Source organism: Brienomyrus brachyistius, chromosome 5 (genome assembly GCF_023856365.1).
Source record: "Brienomyrus brachyistius isolate T26 chromosome 5, BBRACH_0.4, whole genome shotgun sequence".
NCBI classification, from domain to species: Eukaryota; Metazoa; Chordata; class Actinopteri; order Osteoglossiformes; family Mormyridae; genus Brienomyrus; species Brienomyrus brachyistius.
Window position 1 is genome coordinate 23,906,603 of NC_064537.1, and position 19,581 is coordinate 23,926,183.

At 44.9% G+C, this 19,581-nt stretch overlaps 1 protein-coding gene across 2 annotated transcripts in view; it reads right to left on the bottom strand.

Annotated features, from left to right (window-relative positions):
- LOC125742804 (ankyrin repeat and fibronectin type-III domain-containing protein 1) overlaps window positions 1-19,581 on the bottom strand; it is a 234,256-nt gene that overhangs the window by 48,168 nt on the left and 166,507 nt on the right. Inside the window, exons 1-2 of one of the 2 annotated variants that reach the window (XM_049015165.1) lie at window positions 18,651-18,937; window positions 15,032-15,072 (exon numbers count right to left, since the gene is read on the bottom strand). Coding sequence is in view for 1 of the 2 variants with exons in the window: in XM_049015164.1 (XP_048871121.1) it covers window positions 15,032-15,072 (41 nt within the window). In the remaining variant the exon portion in view is untranslated. Of the gene's footprint in view, window positions 1-15,031; window positions 15,073-18,650; window positions 18,938-19,581 lie in introns of those variants that run through there. The other variant, XM_049015164.1, reaches the window with a different exon arrangement.

Here is a 19,581-nt window from a genome sequence, read left to right on the forward strand (position 1 = left end):
TGAGCACCGTTTCGCTGGAGGCTGATCCACAGAGTCCTGGCTCAGGCGATCTGAGGTGAAACAAGGATTATGAAGGCTTAACCCTTGGCGGGCAGAACATTACATTACTACCCCACAACAGTGCTTGGCAGCTGGATCTGGCCGGAACCCAGGCCCAGGTGACATGTCTGTTGAGAGGACTGGGTCCATCTGGAGTCTACCAGCGCTTTATCACGTTAAAAGGTGCTATTACCAGCTGACTCTAAGAAATGAGCATTATGTTACATTGGTGATAGATCTTTCGCAAGGAAAAAATATGCTCTGGAGTCTTGATGTAGGCTGAATTAGCCATTTCTCACTACTAGTAGCTACAGTACCTTGATGTTGTTTCCTACTGTTACACTAGGTTAATAACGAAGAGTGCTTTTATAGTTATACTGGACTAACCTGTGCAGTGGGAGTTCATACTGTGATGCTAGGCTAAGGCTAATATACAGATCCAACTGCTATTCTATGCATATCTATGGAGAGGGCATTCGCTATAATGCTAGGCTACTCTGTAGAAAGGAAATCCCACTGTAAAACAAGGCTTATTTCTGAAGGGTCTTGCTGCTATTACACCAAGATAGTTTGCAAAGTGGACTCCTACTGCCTTTCTTTGCACAGGGCTCTCCCATCATATCACATCCTACCTCATTCTTACCAGCTTCTTAATAACACCCTACATAACAAACTCCAGTTTGAAGTTTGGTTTACGTAACAAAAGGCATATTTTCCGAAATGAATCATCTGAAAAACTGTCAAATGAATCTCAGATGGCAGTCTAATTGATGGGAGATTAGGTCTGGCAGTGCTCCTCTTGTAAAGTGTTAAATCTGATTAGTCCCGCTAATGCCTTGCCAGTTCAGCACCCTCCAGCTTCACCAATAAAAACCTCACTCACACTGTCCTTCGACAGATGTAAGAGTGGGGATCAGATACGCAGAGACGGTGTACCACCGCGCAGCGAGCCTATGAAGTCCAAGTGCAGCCTCATATACTACTGACATCGCAGCAGGTGAAGGTGCTTCCATGTAACTGTAACTGTACCCAGCATCTCATCATCTTCAATGTCAAGAACTTTCTGAAAATGTCAACTCTCTTTTAGAGGTACGCAATGGGGACAGTGCGAAAAGGCCGGTGAGTAGAGATAGACTGGTATCGTAAGATGATGTTAACTAATGGTGGAAAGATGACGGCAAGATGACACCAGGCCTCCCCCCAATGAAACTATCTGATTACTGGACTCCCGGCTCGGTCAGCTTCTCTCCTGCAGCTGTTCCAGATGACCTCAGACACGATGGGAGCTACATGATGTAAGCTGGCCTGTTAGACACTTCAGCACTTAGCTGTTTAGCTGAAGGCTTTTGTCGGAAACAAGAGGGGTGAGTTTCCCTTGGGTTCTGCTCTTGGTTAAGCCCCTGCGTGACATGACCAAGCAACCCCTCGTAAGTGTGTTATTTGGCCAGTAATGCTTCATTTTGATATCCAAACAGCTCAAATTGAGTTTTCAAAGTATAACAAATAGGAGTGCTGACCAGACAGTGGGCTACTGTCCTCTAATTTCCTTCCCGCTCTCACCCACACACACACACATACACACACACACACACTCTCACACACACATACACACACCTGTTTCCAACAAGACTCAGATTACTGATTCCTCGGTAACAAGTTGAGCCTTTGCTCACAGTGTATGCCTGCACGCTTAGCTATTACAAGAGAACAACAGAGTCTTTGTGGAAATCGAAGCACAATTTCACTTGTTTGAACACGGCAGACACAAATTAGCAGTACAGGCCTAAGGACTGAGGCCCATGCAAGCACCGGCATCCTTATTCAGCTGCTGTGTACCTCTGCTTTTCAGATCTTATTGCGTTTTTTGATTCTTGCTAAATGCAGCTACGTGGTTGAAGGTGCCAGTAATTCACTTCTAGTCTCTCCAGCCCCGGAAAACATTGTCTTGCTTTCAGTGGAGCTGTAAGAGTGCTTTTTGATAACATGGATACAGGTTCTTGTGTATAGACCCGATCATCTGGTCTGTTTCTAATGCAGCTCAGTCAAATGGTGCATACTGAAGGTATTAATAACTCTTTAGGGAGCTCGCCAATGGGACCTGATAGAATCTCAGCTCTATCACCAGTATACTCAAGCCCTCTCAGCAAGCTGCCTATGACTGGTACAATGTGCTGTCTCTACGCTAAGGACACAGTGAAGGAGCTCCAGCATGTCCATCTTTGGTCTTTTCTCCCAAACTGGTGACACAGGTAAGATGCGCGCAGCTCAGGACAAGCATTAATCTGAGAGCCCGCTAAGCTAGGGCTACATGCAGTAAGATGCAGGCAGCCGGGGGTAACAGCATCGCGCAGGACGTCGGGGATGGGCGAACAGTCTTGCTGTTTTGCAATTCGTACTTGCTTGTTCATGCACACTAAATGAGTCCAAATATAAAAAATAAATAAATACAAACTGTAATTGCGTTCACAGCATCAGGTCCAGAAGCATACCCCAGATGTGTTTACCTAATGAAACAAAAACAGCTTTCAATACCACTATCGTAAATGCGGTGTCCAAACTATGAATATTTCTAATTAAACCCTGTCAAAGAAAGAGTTGTTTTCCTTCCACATTTTCCCCACCTATATTTCACGTCGAACAAATGCCTATATGTACATTTTGGAATATGGCACACAAAACTAATTCCTTGTTTATGACCATTTGGACCAGTTAAAAAGCCTGTAAAAACATTTAATATATTTGAGTAAACAGTATACTGTATACTTGAATATGTGTGTGCGCTTTGAAGCATAACTCCTCGCCAGTAATCAAAAACCTGGCTAAATATGTTTTGATCAAGGAATGACATCATCATTGACCCCTCCCCCCCTTCCCCGCCTAACATATTAATAATGTTATCAGACAAAGAGATGAATAGAAATACGAAGCAGAACCACACGTGGCCGTGATTAAAACAGAAAGCAAGGGGTCCAGCTGATATAGCGCCCTTTTAAGTGTTGCGGGGGGTTATTTTCGCCATAAATCATCTCAGATGAGTTGGCTATTTTACAGTCTCCTTGTTGCTGCTGCGATTCAGAACACACACCCTCAGCTCGCCATGCAGGCAAACGGAGGAACGAAACAAGCAGCTTCTCGAAAAGCCGAGAGAATCCCCCGGACTAGACAGAGGAATCCGACAGAGGAGTCCAGCTACCAGCGATTCCCATGGCATTCTGTTGAATAATATTCCTTTCAAACGTGGATATATATTTCCTCCCTCCACCTTGTTTCTCGACGTGTGATTAATCTCCTGAGATAAATGATTAATGTACTTTTTCAATAAATAATGAAAAGCTAAGATGGAATTTTTAAAATCCTTCTTGTTCTTAAAAAGGGCCCGTTTCATATTCGTGGCTCGGATCGCACACAAACGACAAAACAGACGTTATTTTTTGTTCCTAGATTTGCTTGTTGGGGGGGGGGAGAGAGATAATGAACTGAATGCGATTTGTAAAAATGGCAGTATGACCGCTTAATGGCTTTCGGGCTCGTACAGCCAAGGCAACACTCTATTACTGCAGTTCATTTGCTCGCCGAGCCGAGAAAGACGGCAATAGGCACAGCACAGCAGGGCGTTATTAGCCGCAATATGCTGTGCGTTAACACCAGATCCTGATAGGCAAAAAAAAATCTTTGCTACAAATCATTACAAAGAGAAAGTGGAAAAACTCCAGATGATCGAACGAGCAGGCAAATACTTTGCAAAATTACTATCAGGATCTGAAAATATGACATTAAGAGGTCATTAAGGGCCTGATGCAACCACAGAGGATGCCTCCGCAAGTGGGCTGTACTGCCACCATGGGAAAGGCAGTGAACAGGAAGTGGAGAGATCGGGACCCGGCCGCCCTTCCTCCGGAGCGCAGTGGATGCATCTAAACGGACACATTTCCTGTTCCACAATTACCTCTGACAGCAGTTTGCTCTGTCATGATTTATCAGAGATTAAAGCCTCCTCTGAAGCTAATAGCTTCCATCTGGGCCAGGTACCGAAAAGCCCGGTCTGCAACTCCATTATGGGAAGAGAGCTCGCTCTCACTGACTCTCCCTGCGGTTTCTGGTCACGCCAGAGTTAAATTCACTTAAGGCCTAAGCTAAATTTTAGCAAATATTTGAGACGGAGCTGGGGTGACCCTGTGATTTCAGCTAAGAGAGACAGCAAACAACTGTGCCGATCAACTAATACCTTCACAGATGAGCTGACAGCATTCAAAATCAGTTTTTTTTTTGTTCCCCAGTATCCAAAAAGAAATTCAGCCTCTTCCTTTCAGGGGTACCAAGAGAGAAGCATGGGATGTTGAGGAGACACAGGCATTTCTGGGAGCAGGGCAGCGAGCTGACGCTGAAGAAATCCACAAATAGATGAAATGTTTCAATAACGAAACAATCAGCACATTATAAATCAGGGCGATGCTAACAGAGGAGAGGCAGCTGCCAGTGGGGAGGAGGCGCGGGGAGAGCTGCGGCTGGCTGGAGGCCTCTCTGGTATTTTGTTTACGGGCGGCGCATGCCTCCGGTACAGCGGCACAGACAGGACAGCCCGCTCTCCCCAGCCCACAATTGAGAACGGCGTCAAGATTCCAATCAGGGCCGCGTCTGCAGACGCTGCGATTATTTGTGCTGGAAGGCAACTCCAGGGAGATGCTGGAGGAGACCCAGGGAGAGGAGAGGGGGGACGGGCCGGCTGGGTGGGGCCAGGGGATCCCGCTCTCCTATGCAATAACGCATGCGCACACACAGACACACACACACACAGACAGACACACACAGAGACAAACACACAGACAGACAGACACACACACACAGACAGACACACACAGAGACAGACACACACACACAGACAGACACACACAGAGACAAACACACAGACAGACAGACACACACACACATATGGGTATACCTATCCTTATGGGGACACAATGTCCCCATAACGTGATAAATATCAGCTTTTTTCCCTTATGGGGACCGGTCTCCAGGGTCCCATAAGGGAAAACTCTATTTTATAAAAATCAGTGACTGCTATGAAAAAGCTAAAAATGCAAAAACTCTTGTATTTTTCTTGGTTACTTATGGTTATGGTTAGTGCAGGGTGGGGGTTAAGGTTGTCATAGTTAGCGTTAGCATTTTTCCCATAGAAGTGAATGAGCGGGCCCCATAAGGATAGGTATACCCTACACAGACACACACATTCACACACACACACACGCAGACACACACACAAAAACACGCAAACACAGACACACACAAATGCAGACACAGAGACACACACACACACAAACACACACACAGACAAACACACACATAAACACACACATAGACAGACACACACAAACACACACAGAGACACACACACACAAACACACACACAGACAAACACACACACAGACAAACACACACAGAAACACACACAGACACAGACACACAGAGACAGACACACACAATCAAATTCAACCAAATATGTAATATAAATAATAACATGCATATAAATTATTCCACAGCTCACTGGTTGACAGAACATTTGGAGAGGTTATAACAAATATATTGTGAATTACGGTGAATATGGAAAGGCACTGATAAATATGACTTTAGTGAGAAAGGCACAAGTTATAAGTGATCTGGCAAAGAAAAGTGTTACTGTTGTGTGAGAATATTAAACCACCAAATGAAAAACAGTTGAGAACAAAAATATCCCTCTATCAGTTTATTTGATATTAATGACTTTTTTCTTTTCTCCTAATTGATTCAAGATTGGTTTTGCAATATTTAGCCATGCTTTGCGACAGACAGAAGGGCTCCAGCAAATAATGGCAGCAAAGGCTTGGTTCAGAGGCCTGCTAAAGGTCTGTTTTGGGACAGGGATTAAAAAAAAAAAAAAGAAAAAAAAACTCTAAGATTGCTTGAGGAGCTTCAGCTCATCTCATCCCTGCAGGCAACAAGTGATTAGAAGATGATGGCTTTGGCTTATGAGTCGGAGGTGACAGTAAACATTCCCCGGGGAGGACTGGAGACCTATCAGACGGCCACAGGGCCTGTCCGTGGAGATTCCCCCTTTCTTGGGATTCCCAATCTTTCGTTTGATTCTTATACGACGAAAGCATGAAGCATCACCCTTGGTGTGTTTCAGCCTAGCAGCCGGTCATAAGGCTGGTGGGCTCGCATGCAGGGTGATAGCCGGGGTTTGTTTCAGCCCGCTGCGACGAAAGAGGCCCCCCCCACGGGCTCACGCTCGGGTGAGCAGCAGTGTGAGTGTCTTGGGAACCGTGCACATGTGAATTTGTGCAAACCGTGATCTGGAGCCCCCAAGTGATTACGGAGTCCCCCCCCCCCCCAGTCTTTCCGCCCCGCAGTATGTGAAAACGCAGCGGGGGGCGGAGGTCTCGGTCCAAGGCCTGCACTTAGCTACGTGGCACACTGAAGACAGCCGCCTGGGTCACATGATGGTGCGCTTGGCGGTGACATCGTGCCTGAGCTATGGATTATGTCATGAACAGATAAGAAACAGAAAGCTGAGGGCCGCCAGGCTGCGCCGGGTTCTCTGAAGTGGCTTGAGAAATCCCCATTTCACACGTGTGTATGACCTAATCGCTGAGGTGTGTGTGAGAAAACGGGCGAGCGAGGCGCTAATGCCAGGCACCTGCGGCAATGCCACGTCGTGGCCGCACACCATCTGTCCCCGGCTAAGACCCTGGGGAGATGTCCATGTGACCCCCCCCCCCCGCCAAGGAGTTCCAGCCACAAGCAGCAGGCAGATGGGGGGGTGGGCGGCGACTCCAGCTACAAGCGTGACAGGGAAAGAGCGCATGATGTAATCATCACCATCGGCCATCGCGGCCCGTGGCCCCCACCACGGCATGGCAAATTTCATCCCGGCCCAAGCCGCAGAAGCACGGGGGGCCGTGCCACGCCGCCGGTGCCAAAGTCTCACTTCGTGGGTGAGCATGGCGGGCTGACAAATATCCACCACATGGAAAGAGGACCACAGGACTGTCACTATAACACTCTGGCTCATTGGCTGCCGCTGATCACAGTCACTGAAGAAGCATCAATGACATTTACAGACCCTACTGACAAAAACACTAAGACACAATCGACCAACATCTTGCATCTTCCGCCATAGTCTTCAAACAATTAAAATAATTAACTCATTACTCCGGAGGTGCCAGGCGACATGTGGGCAACTAAAAATCCCCCCCCCAACGAATATGAGGTGGAAAAAACACATAAGCCATACAGAAAAATATTAAATACGTTTGAAAAATGGCTGGAGCTCCTTTCCAAAACAATCTGAGTTTCTGCCGCTGTAACTGGGGAAGTTCTGAGCCATGGGAGCCGCGGGCCGGGCCAAGCCGCCTGAAAGGGCCAGGTGGGGGCGCTGTAGAGCAAAGCCAGTGGCTGCCGATTCCCCGGCCTGCTCTGGCATTCCCTGATAATGAAGATACACAAATGCACATCTGAATCCCTTTGTCGCGGGTCAATAAAATGCAACAGACAGCATTCTGAGGGTTGCATTTCATTCTCAGCAGCATCGCACCGGACTATTAGCCATCATAAGCATTTCTGCTTCTCCTTTAAAAATAAATCATTATCGCATTCTAGCCGGTGGAGGGAACAGAGGGATAAGGCAGGAGACCACCTAAAGACAAGACTGGGAAAGTGGCAAAACCACAGCTATGCTGATTTCCAATAATACAGCTGTCAGCCAGCCCCAGAGCTTCCATTATGGCGAGGGGGGGGGGGGGGGGGGGTGTGTGGGGGTGTCCTTCGTGTCCTCTCCCGTCTCGGGTCGTCCCTGCCTGTCTTCCGTCAGCATTGAGGGCATTTCTTCTAATCAGCAAAAGCGCTCTTTCAAGACCCAGATCAGAAGTACTTCCCCACATTAATGCCAATATCCGCTAGTTAATGGGTGTCCATCACAATGACCATGGTTTTGACAGAGGACTAGTGGTTGTCATGGCAACCGTGATTATCGGGGGAAAGCCCTTGAACTTCAGTAAATGGCTGTGAAATTATTAGTCTGACTCAATGTTGCATCCCCCCCCCTCGCTGAGATGGAAAAAGTGATGCACATCCCTGAAGTGTCATCAGACTCCTAGGTAGGAGCGTAAAAGCAGAAGGACAGCAGCCCCACCCCCAGTACAGCCTCCATATTGCGACAGCAGATTTACACATCAAAGAAGGGCACCATCATCGGTTCTTGGTGTCTCTTAACCCCTGTTATTCTACAGGTTAGTCTTCATCTGACAACAATTACTTTCCCTTTTGGTTTGAATAAATTAGCCTAATCACTGTTCTTCTCTGACATCCGCACTTTGATCCATTACAGACTGAGGCTAAAGGCATCTCCAGTCCATGTGCCATGTTTTATAAACTGAGCGGTTTTGAGGTCTCCAAAGATGCCTAAATCTGCCGACTGGATCGTATGTTAAAATAAAATGAATGAACTTAGACAAAGCTTAGCCAGTATTGCTCTCTGTACCAGGACACTGGCTGGAAAACACCAACAGTTGTCAAACCTTGTTTCCAGGCTACATGTAGTCAGCACTAAGAGCCGCTCGCAGAAAGAATGTGCTGTGTCTTTTTAAAACCCATGCCTTGGAATACAACACGTCATTAATGTGATCTGTTCTGCAGTGCATGAGCACAGAACATGGCCTTGTGCTTTGTGACAGGGATGGCTGTATTAACTGTAAGCTGGAATCTCATGCTGGGAGTACCGCGGCCTTGAGCCCTGGGCGTCTCAGAACTGGCCTCGGGCTCATACTCCCGGATGAGCAGTTATGGACCATGAAGGTATGGACGAAAATCATTCATCTTCAAACCCCTTAGACGGTACACAGCTGCAGTGAGCCGGGGGCACATCCCAGGAGGCACAGGGGGGACAACATGATGTCAGTCTTTTGCAGGACACACACATTTACTTACAGAGATTGACCTAACTGTATGTCTCTGCAGTGCAAGGGGAAACCAGAAGACCCGAAGGAAATCCACACAAAATGGGGAGAACATACAGAACCCCCTCACACAGGGCCAGGATACAGAGCATCAGCTCTGGACTTGAGAGACCACAGTACTACCTAGTCAGCCTCCATAGTTTGGAATTCAGAAAAAGTAACTTGATATATATAAATGAGTGTCGTTATATCGAGACACATAATTAATGAAAAAAGCATAAAAAATGCCAAATACATCAGTCCAAAGTAATCAGACTCTTTCTTACAACAATACTATTGTACCAACTAATCATGCATGACTAAAAATCAGTCTTATTTGGCACAAAATGCTTTTGTGTCAATTGAGGTGTTGGCTTCTGGCCTCAAATTGGGCAGCTCAGCATCTTGTTTCTGGTATTTAAAACTCAAAAACAAGCCTGTGCAGATATAAAAAATGGCACGAATTCCCTGACCTGTGTGACCTAAACGCTGGGCATTCAGATATGAAAGTGCCTACATGGTGACCTGCCGCTGCTTCGGAGTCTGTGTCGCGTCACGTGGCACATTGTGAAGTCTTCCTGACCCTTCTATCAGACAGGCAGGACCACAGACAACTGGATCGCCAGAAATGAGTCATGAGTGCCTGACTGACGTGTATAGATGGGAAACAGCATTTGGGACCAGTTTTAAAATAGTCCCAAGTTGTTCAGGAAACTGACAAGAAGCTCAAATGCTTTGTACTTAAACTTAATCAATGAATCCATGTTCAGCAAAAACTCTTGTAACCGTAACAACCAGGATAATGAACAGCATTTTGGTATCAGAATCAGGTTTATTAGACGAGTATGTTCACTCACCCAAGGAATTTGCCTCCAGTTTGTCAATGACTCTCATTCATACTGTAGACACATATACAGTTATGAGAAGACAATGGTAACATATGGTCCAGCTGATATGTATAAGCTGCATGTATGGTGATTTCATTAAAACAAATATAGGCGATATAAGGAGAGAAAATACTATAAAGATCTCATTCTACATCCATCTTATATTCTGCATTCAAATTCTCCATTGCCTTTGGCCTTAATATCCACATGAGTAAAACCAAGATGATGCCTTTACATATAGCAGGCGTGTATACAGATGGATTTTATGTGCCCATGTTTGCACAGATCATGATGCTGTTTTTTGGTGAATTCTGTCAGGTTGGGTGTTTTTTGTTTGTTTATGCAGTTTCTGGGAAATTTCATCATCTCATTCGGGTTCCCTCCTGCATCACAAAACCTGAAACGCGTGTCATCTGGAGCTGCAAGAATCAATGATTATTCTCCCAAAGTACATCTTGGAGAGCTGCAGGGCCAGCTGTTCCATGAACATGGCTGTCACATCTTTGGCCAGTCGTGCAAAATGCCTCAGCTGGCAAATATGTTCATTCAGGATGCGGATCACACGAGTCTACGTGGCGGCCTTGGAGCTGCCAAAGGGCAACGTTCGGAACGGCCACCGGAGCTGAGCTGAAGGCTCCTTGGGTTTTTCTGGAACCCAGAAATGGTGAGGAAACCCACCTTGGAAGCTATGAGACTTTCAGGGATTTATTAGGCTCTTCAGAGTATGTTAAGCGAGCCTGTTAATGATATTCTAGGATCCTATTGTGTTAAGTGACACACTAAGCAATGTATGTGCAATGTATTTCTCTTGTTCTACTTGGAAAGGGAACTTGTCATGTATTTATATATACATTGTGTATTAAATCATTTGAAACGCATATAACATAAAACACAATGTTCACAAAAGGCTAAGCTTATGTAAATTTAGAGGGCAGTAGGTCTACTGTTGGTGGTTACAGAAGTTGAAGCAGACCCTGACGTGTCTCAGGATTCTGCTGGCTTCCTTTGCTTTTGGGGTTGTCAGAACATGGTGTAAACAGGTTTGTGACACGACAGAGTGGGCAGTGTGCCGTGCCTCCGGCAGCTGCTGTGCTGGGGGGAGCGGAGATGGAGTCGTGAGCACCTGAGTAGAATGGTGAGTAAATGGGAACGAGCGTTCTGAGGTTTTCCACAATGAACAGTAAAACATCCTCAAATATGTTGCAGGAGGCGACCACACAGATGAAAAGCCTGAATCACTGGGGTGAATAAGAGTACTTTAATCCCCCCAGCGTCCGGCGGAGAGCACTTCTTCCGATGAGGCAGGACTGTCTCAAGCTGGGAGGCCGTGCTTAAGCGTGGCAGCCTGGACGGCTGCACTGTGCATAGTCACAGGGCTGAGATCAGCTACTGCACCGGGGGCTGACAGAATCACACAAACACCACATGAAAGGGGACTTTTACTTTGAAGTAACTAAAACGCACCTACAAAGGTGACTCACATTCGGTTGCATGCCAATTAGCAGAATGTGTCAGCTATAAAAAAGGTCTAATTTTTATAGGAGTTTTCAAACGTTCCAAAGAGGCCAAGAAGGTGCAGGTGCATCGATAACAAAAACGAACAAGGTTGTTTCATCTGTGATGGTGACGACACGCGCCAAATATGGGCATCAGCGAAGCAGCAATTCAAAGCTCACCGACAGGCACAGACAACGGAGTAGCTGCTAAACACCACAAAGGTAATGATATAAAAATGACCACAGACCTGAATATGTGCCTCTGCCATCAAAAAAAAATTATCTCATCAGAGTCATAAAGCTGGATCATAATGCTGCACCAGGGAAACGGCTTTTATCCAAGGGCAGAGAGCAAAGCATATCCTGATATAAGGAGCAAAAAAACCAGGAGCTGCACATCACTAAACCTTGACAGGACAGTACAGCATGAAGTAGATTCCCATCTTATTCATCCATCAAAGAACTAAAGCTTTTACATCTTGAAAAGTGATCAAATATCCCACTTCCCACAGTTCAGGACTTGTACGAAAGCATCCCAAGAAGGATTTAAGTTGTCCTGAAGGCAAAGGGTGGCCCTCCTCCTTATTAGGTCTGTGATATTAATATATTGTTAGGTGTTTCCATTATTTTATTCACCACCTGCCAATTCAGAGAGTCGTGGAGTTAAATTACAATGTGGCAGCTGCATTTTTACCTCCACCTTCCTCGTCCCGTCCCACTCATGCTGTCGGGGGAACAGCCCACTTTCAAGAAGTCACTCACTGAAAAATCTCTGCAAATCCAGCCCCCTAGTTCCCGGCCTTCTTCTCCTGAAAGTGTAACTTTTCTTCTGGATATGCTGTGCAGGAGGGCCCGTGTGTGTGTGTGTGTGTGTGTGTGTGTGTATGTGTGTGAATGACTGAGAAAGAGCTTTGTGTCGTGTTCACCAAATAAGTCAAGCCTGTTGCAGCAGCAAAGTTATACACTGTAGGCCTCTCTACTGTGAAAAAGAAAGCCTTGTTGCAGTGTGACCATGGAAATCCAAGCTCATGTTTGATTTGAACTCAACTCTGTGCCATATGGTGACAATCCAGAAAGTCTTTTCCAATAGGAATTCAAGGCACCCTGTTTTAATGATCTCCTTTCTAGCTTCAGAAACATGAAATAAAACCTGCCAAATTGTTTCAAGGACAACAGCACATGGTCTCCACACTAGGTTATGTTTTGAAATAAGAGCCAAATTAAGCTAGTTTGTGTTCCATAACGTGGAAGTTCGGGCGAAGCAGTCTTTGGCTATGACATTAGCCCAGAAAAGCTTTGAAGACAGCAGAAAAACAACCGGGTCCACACCTCATGCTACGAAACTAAAATATGTGTGTTCTTGAGAAGCAGGCAAGATAGTCTGGTTCCTTAGCTGCACTACCTGTGCCATGCTATGCTGAAACGTCAGTGATGAAGACAGAGAACAACAGAAGAATGTAGGAGCAAAGTAAAAGAAAATCGACCTCTACATGATGAAACAAGTGGCTTGATGTATGGAACAGACATGAACAACTAATTAATATCTGTGCTTTGGGCCAATTAAGAGTAATATTAAGAGATTCATTTAGAGCGAAAGAAAAAAAATATGTACTTCTGAGTTACCTAAAAATGTAACTGTTCACATCTCAGCAAAATCATAAATCACACATTACATACCCTACATGACAGCAACTAAAACTGTAATAAAACAGTAATAAAACGTAAGGACAAAAATAAACAGAAGGGTGGCAACAGACCAGATACGCTTAAGAGTGGTGGAACTGAACTGCTCAATCCAAGATATGAGCTCATCCCAGCGGCCATCAAAGGGTTGGATCTCTTTGTGAGGAAAAGAGTTAAATTCTATGACATAATGAATGCACCTTTTTATACTTTCAACTGTAATGTCACAACTCATTAATTATCCAAGTAATCCATTTCCCTTTCATGTTTCAGTCACTGAGAAATGAATTAATGTTAACCTACTAAATTATTCATCACTTGTAAAATATTATTTGAAAAAGATTATGACATGTTATGGATTTACATCAAATGCAATAGACATATTTAAAAAATAGATTCTGTTTTAGCTATAAATTTACTGGGATGGTTTTGAACAAAATCGACTGAAAAAACAAAATTTCCATTGTGGATTTGAAAATATGCATTTTTGGCAGAGATATCAACACTAGGCTGAACTCCACTTGGACGGACACGCAGTGTAAAGACAGTATTTTACACTCACCCTTTACAGAGCCTTATAAAAATCTTACAAACAGTCCCACACACACCCAGAAAAAACCCAAGTAAATCAGGGCATCATATTCACCGTGTACCGTTCGGTAACATCGTTTTCAGTTCGGTACGTACAATGAAATGAATGAATACATTGCTTGCCACTGGCAGAATCTATATTCAAAAGTAGATGTTCCAAACATAAAACATTATGCTAATTGTGGCTGTGAGCTGGTTGTGGCTCATACAGGTAACAGTCAGTAATAAGAGTTAAAGAATCTTTTGAATATTTCCCAATAAAGCACCCAACAGCAGTTGATAAGAACAAGCCAGTCAGTCGGCTCTGTTAAGCCGAACTTGGACACGTTGCTCGTTTGAGACGTCACCCGAGTGTGTACATTTGGAGCAATGGTGAAACAGCTTAAAAAAGAAGAAACTAAAGCTATAAGGTGATTATTGCTGCAGACCTGCAACCATGCTCTGTAGTAGAGAACACAGAATTTAGACGGGAATTCGTTTATAATGATACTTATAATGATCATTATTATAATGATGCAGTCTTATTTTCACATATTTGTTTTACATAGGAGGGCGGCATGGTGGTGCAGTGGTTAGTACTGTTGCCTCACACCTTTGGGACTTGGGTTCGAGTCTCTGCCTGGGTTACATGTGTGTGGAGTTCGCATGTTCTGCCCATGACATTGTGGGGTTTCCTCTGGGTACTCCGGTTTCCCTCCACAGTCCAAAGACATGCTGAGGCTAATTGGAATTCTTCTTGGGGAAGGTGGTGGCGCTATTGTTTGGCAATCAGAGGGTTGCAGGTTCAAGCCCTGGTTCCTCCTGACCCCATCAAAGTGTCCCTGAGCAAGACGCTGAACTCCAAATTACTCCTGGTGTGCAGGTTGGCACCTTGCATGGCAGCCTCTGCCACCAGTGTATGAATGTGTGTGTGTATGGGTGAATGTGAGGCATGAAATGTAAAGCACTTTGAGAACTCGTAAAAGTAGAAATCTTGCCACTGTAAGCATAGGCTCCAGACCCTCTTTGACTCAGAAGGATAAGCGGTATAGAAAATAGATGGATGTTTTACATAGATATTTTTACAATGACAAATAAATGTCTCTTTTGTTATTCAGTCACGTTGAGACACATTGCTTTTGGTTTACAACTGTTCCTAATTGAGTCTGTAATTTCAATGAAAATTTCAAAACAAATTGTGATTTTGGCTGTACTGCAATGATACCAAACCGTGAAGTTTGTACCAAATTGTGAATTTTGTGTATCATTACACCCCTAATGTAAACATCTCACATAAACCTATACACAAACCAAGTTCTCCAAACAGCCTACAATCACCATAGACACACATCTGACACAGAGAACATGCATCTCTCACACCACTTACTTCTTCTGCTGGGCCTCCTTCCTGTCTGCAGATCCCAGGCTCTGCAACAGAGAGACGAATAGGACGTTAAGGCAGGTGCAAACCTACTTACGGGCAGGAGAAATGCCAAGAAGGGCGGAGATGAAATACAGCCTAGAGTGTTTGCTCTTTTCTTAATTGTCATCTTTCTGTTTCTTTTCTAGGGTGGAAATGTAGCGTATGACATACTAGGCTTCCAACAGAGTGTTCTGACATGAGGATAATAGTTGTACACTGACAGAGTGCATACTTAGCGGTAGCGGAAATAATACATCCCTCCTCTTATGATGTTTTTCGATCTGAAGATACCTGCTATACAAAGGAAGTATGGAAAGTACAAGCAATACTACAAAGAGACCACTACAATGGTTGATTATATCAGAAAGTACAGCGCTAAGTGCGTATTAGTCAGAGTGGGGAAGAATACAATACCCTGTCTCAAACCGCTCTGTCAGAATAGGCTACATGGAAACAACTACAGAATGTCATTTGAGATCAATCACTGCCCTTCCGTCATGACCATGAAGCTCCTGAGCCGCATCACAGATTTTCTCCAACCAGAGTCCCATACAAAAGGTACAACTTCATGGTTTGCTTTTGGAGCAATAGCGTGATCTAGTAGATACCCCAAGTATGCAAATTAAAGTGCTTTGACAAATTTAAATCCTGGAGTTCAGACTCTGAAAGCTAATCATCCAGAAATGGAAAGGAGAATCTTTAGCCCTGGCTGGAAGCAGCTTTCTGCATCTTTTCGTTTACTATTCACCTTCTGGCTGGTCTGTTGGTCATATACATAAATCCGGATCACTAAAGAAGCCCAAAGTTGTTTTGTCTGTTTGTGCAAGGAATCATACATTTACTGCATTCAAAACCGACATCAAAAACTGGCAGCAATAAATGTATCCTTGTGATTATTTTCCCAGAAGAAGAATCATAGCCCATAAATTCTATTTTATAAAGGATTATCTTATAGCACTTCAGTTCCCAGGGAGCATTTTACCATTAACAGCTCCACTCCTTAGCTTTTCATAGCATCTGGGCTTCATGGGAATCTGAAGAACCTGAAGATTTTAGTTTCTCTTTCAGCATGAATGCAGGTTGGTTAAATGAATCAATCTGGTCCTCGATGAGAAACAGCCATGAACATGTAGCATGGATGTCAATGTTTGCTTTTGAAAAACAATGACGGGATGCAGGACTGCTCACTGTCCTATACAAATCAGAAAGCAGACATCCCGAGCCGGTATTTTCTTCTTTAATTCCCCACTGATCCATCCTAGGCAGGTTTACTTGGATTTTAGTTTTCTTTTTTATAGCCCAGTAATATATGCAAGAAAATGCAAAAGAAAGAAAAGATTAGAAAAGCATGACGGATGGCTGACACGTGCAGAAACCACATCCGCATACAGGTATGCACCAAAACTCAATGTAAAAGGTGAAAGTACAGCAACCGGTGAATGTCTTCACATAGACTAACTTGGGTAAACGTCAACAGGCCCAACATAGGAGAAAGGGAAGGATTCTTTCTCAATCAGATAAATTTAACAAGTGAAGAACATGTTGGTTATTTGGGAACGAGTCTGATGTTTCCCCAACAGGCTGTGACTAACACTGTAGGTAAAATAAAGGTTTCCAGGTTTCTTAGAGAAGATGCACCATTTCCCAGCTTGCTGTCTTGGTTGGAGGTCTGTATTTCACACGCTACCCTACCTCTCTCTCCAGCAGCTAAAAGTACGGAGGGCACACCTCAGTGCCAGGGCACATTATATCTGTTAAATGCATTTTCGAAAAAGATATTAAAACGGTCATTTTCCATTTTAAGTAGGGTAAATATTTTCTGTCCCTAGGGTACACTTAAACACACATTTATTACAGTGCCCCGGTTGTTTGTGTACATATTTAATTCTCTGCTCTAGTTTCGCTGGCTGATCTAAGGTTGCTTTTTAATGCGACGTGGAAGCCTTGGACGTTAATGGACAGAGTCAGAGAGGCAGTTGGTGTCTTTTGCTCCTTCCTGCTATTATAACTCCCTCCAGCTGCCTCTTACTACTAACTCTGTTACTTCGTCGCCTTGGCTTAAACTGTCCTGTGAAATGTTACCTGTAGCACTTGTAAAAGGGGAAAAAAACCTGTTAAAAAAAAAAAAAAAGTTGTCTAAAGTCACAGCCAGCAAAGAGCTTAAAAAGTTCTGTGTAGCGGTAATTTCAATTCTGAGAAGCCAAATATAGACGTCTGAAAATAAACAAGACAGGTAAATGAATTCTAACCAGACAGGCAAGGTAAGCGATGTAAGAATTTAAATTGGTCCCAAAAGACAGCAACATTACATAAAAGCATTCTGTGTGAAACTAAGAATGCAGCCTTTTCTCCTCCATTTAGCAAAGGGAAAAGACTGAGTGAGTCCAAAGCCGGGGATTAAGACTCGTTTGAGAGCTCGTCTATCCGTCCAGTTCCTGAAGAACATAGATTGGGTTTCTAAAGCTTTACCTGTCTGGTGGCTCTCATCTCCCAGCGGCCAGTTACATAACCTCACATGCTCTCCGTAAAGTATCGACATAAAAAATCACCTTCTGTAAAATCCCACGCGGCGAGTTCTCCATTAATGAAGGAGCTTTCCGGAAGCGTGAGTCGCCAGTACAGTGCTATGAGTGCCTCTCAGCTCCGATACTGCAGCTATGAAAGCTGGACGGCAGAACCACATGCGTGTGTAGCCTGGGGGCTCAGCCCCCACACAAAAAAAAAATTATAAAATCATACTTGTCACAGGGTCCTTGACATTTGACCATCTATCGGGTGGGATTATCCAGGGGGGGGGGCTTTTCATCCAGTTCTGTGCCCACCGGGGGAGAGGAAGTCTCACACGGATTCCCTGACCTTTCCATGCCGATGCTACTTTCTATGCGTCGAGCCCGTTTGACGTCGCTCCTCTGAGAGGTCGCCATGATCCTCTCACTAACCCCCGTCTCCCGTAAAGCGGAGCCGCATCTCCTCAGCACCCGAGGGATCGGCTACATCGGTAACGGCTGCCACTTTCACATGGCTTTGAATCCTATCCGCCCGACTCATTGTAACCTGGAGCAATCCAACTGAGGGAACCCCCACCCCCCCAAGAGAAAACAAAGCCACAAATCACACCGGCCCTCTGCGGCACCTGACAACGGCCCTCCCGCTGAGAATCTTCCACGCGTGACTTCACACTTTGTGGCAGGTGGGCGGGACGTGAAGGGGGGGGGGGGCCTCGCAGTAACGACGCAGGGGGGCTACGGACGTGCCAGTAGGAAAAGTATGAAGCGATTAAGGGCTGGGAAGATGCAGCAGGAGGTTAGCGGGCTTATCGATTCACTGTGACTACTGAGTAAGCAGATGGCATCTTCAACTCTGCTCCACACCTACCTAGAGGTCTTGCCTCCTGGGCATCCCAGAACAGGCGCAGATGCTTACCACATGCACAGCGTGCACAGAAACACCGTTCAAGACACAGCCTAGTCCAGGTAATAATTTAACGACTTAAGTTGGGTAAATGCTACATGTTAGGTAGCGGTATTATCCAGAAGAGAAGCTCATGCTGGTTTATGTTCCCACACGTGCTCCTTCCACGTACCTCCTGTGCGCCTCACCGCCGCGACCTCCGGGACACGATAGCGGGGTACAGGTAAGCTTCTGTGAAAGAATCTGTCTTCCCTCTCAGCCTCTCTTCCCGCGCTGCTCCAGCACTGGTAACTAAGCCAAAGCCACGCCGCTGACCGCAGTGTATCTCTCGCTCCGTGCCACCGCTCGGTCCCCACTCACTTCGCTACACCTCTCCCTCCACCCTGAGTGTAGCTGGCTGTCACGGCGAGCGTTTGAGCGCGCTCAGATGGTGGCTGCCTCTGCCGAGTTGTTGTACTTTAATTGTGGTTGCCAGGCGATAAGCTTCTCTAACTCTATATACAGAAGGGGGACGACAGGGAAAAGGTGGGGAGGGGGGGCAGCATTGGGTAATGCGTGATTATAATACCACTCACACTTCCTGTCGGGGCACGACTGGGCGTTTATTCTCTGGCAGGTTCGCTATCGGTACATAGGTGTAGAAGGCGATAACAGACTGACTGACTTAAAAAATTACTAATTTTATCGGAATTACTCAATTAATCTTTATTTGAGGAGTTAAAACCAGGTAATATTCCTCTGCAAATAACTAACAATGACTATAAATAGAATACAACTCAAAAGCTGAACAAATCAAATAACTGTACTTAATAGTACAAATAATAGTACTTATGGAGAGGAGCAAACTAAAGTACTGTAAAATTCACTGCCTCCGCTTAAGAAGGATTTAAACTTGATATTGCCTGCACTGCTTATGAGTCATACAGTGTGTACACACAGTTTATCACAGTGCCGAAAGGTAATACATCAAAATCCATACCTAAGCAGACTCACAATGGAACATCTAGAGTCTCCATAAGTGACCTAAAACATGCTCATTTTTCAGGTAAAAGACTAAGCATGGTCCTTTACCCCAATTAATTTGATAACACAATGCATGTAAT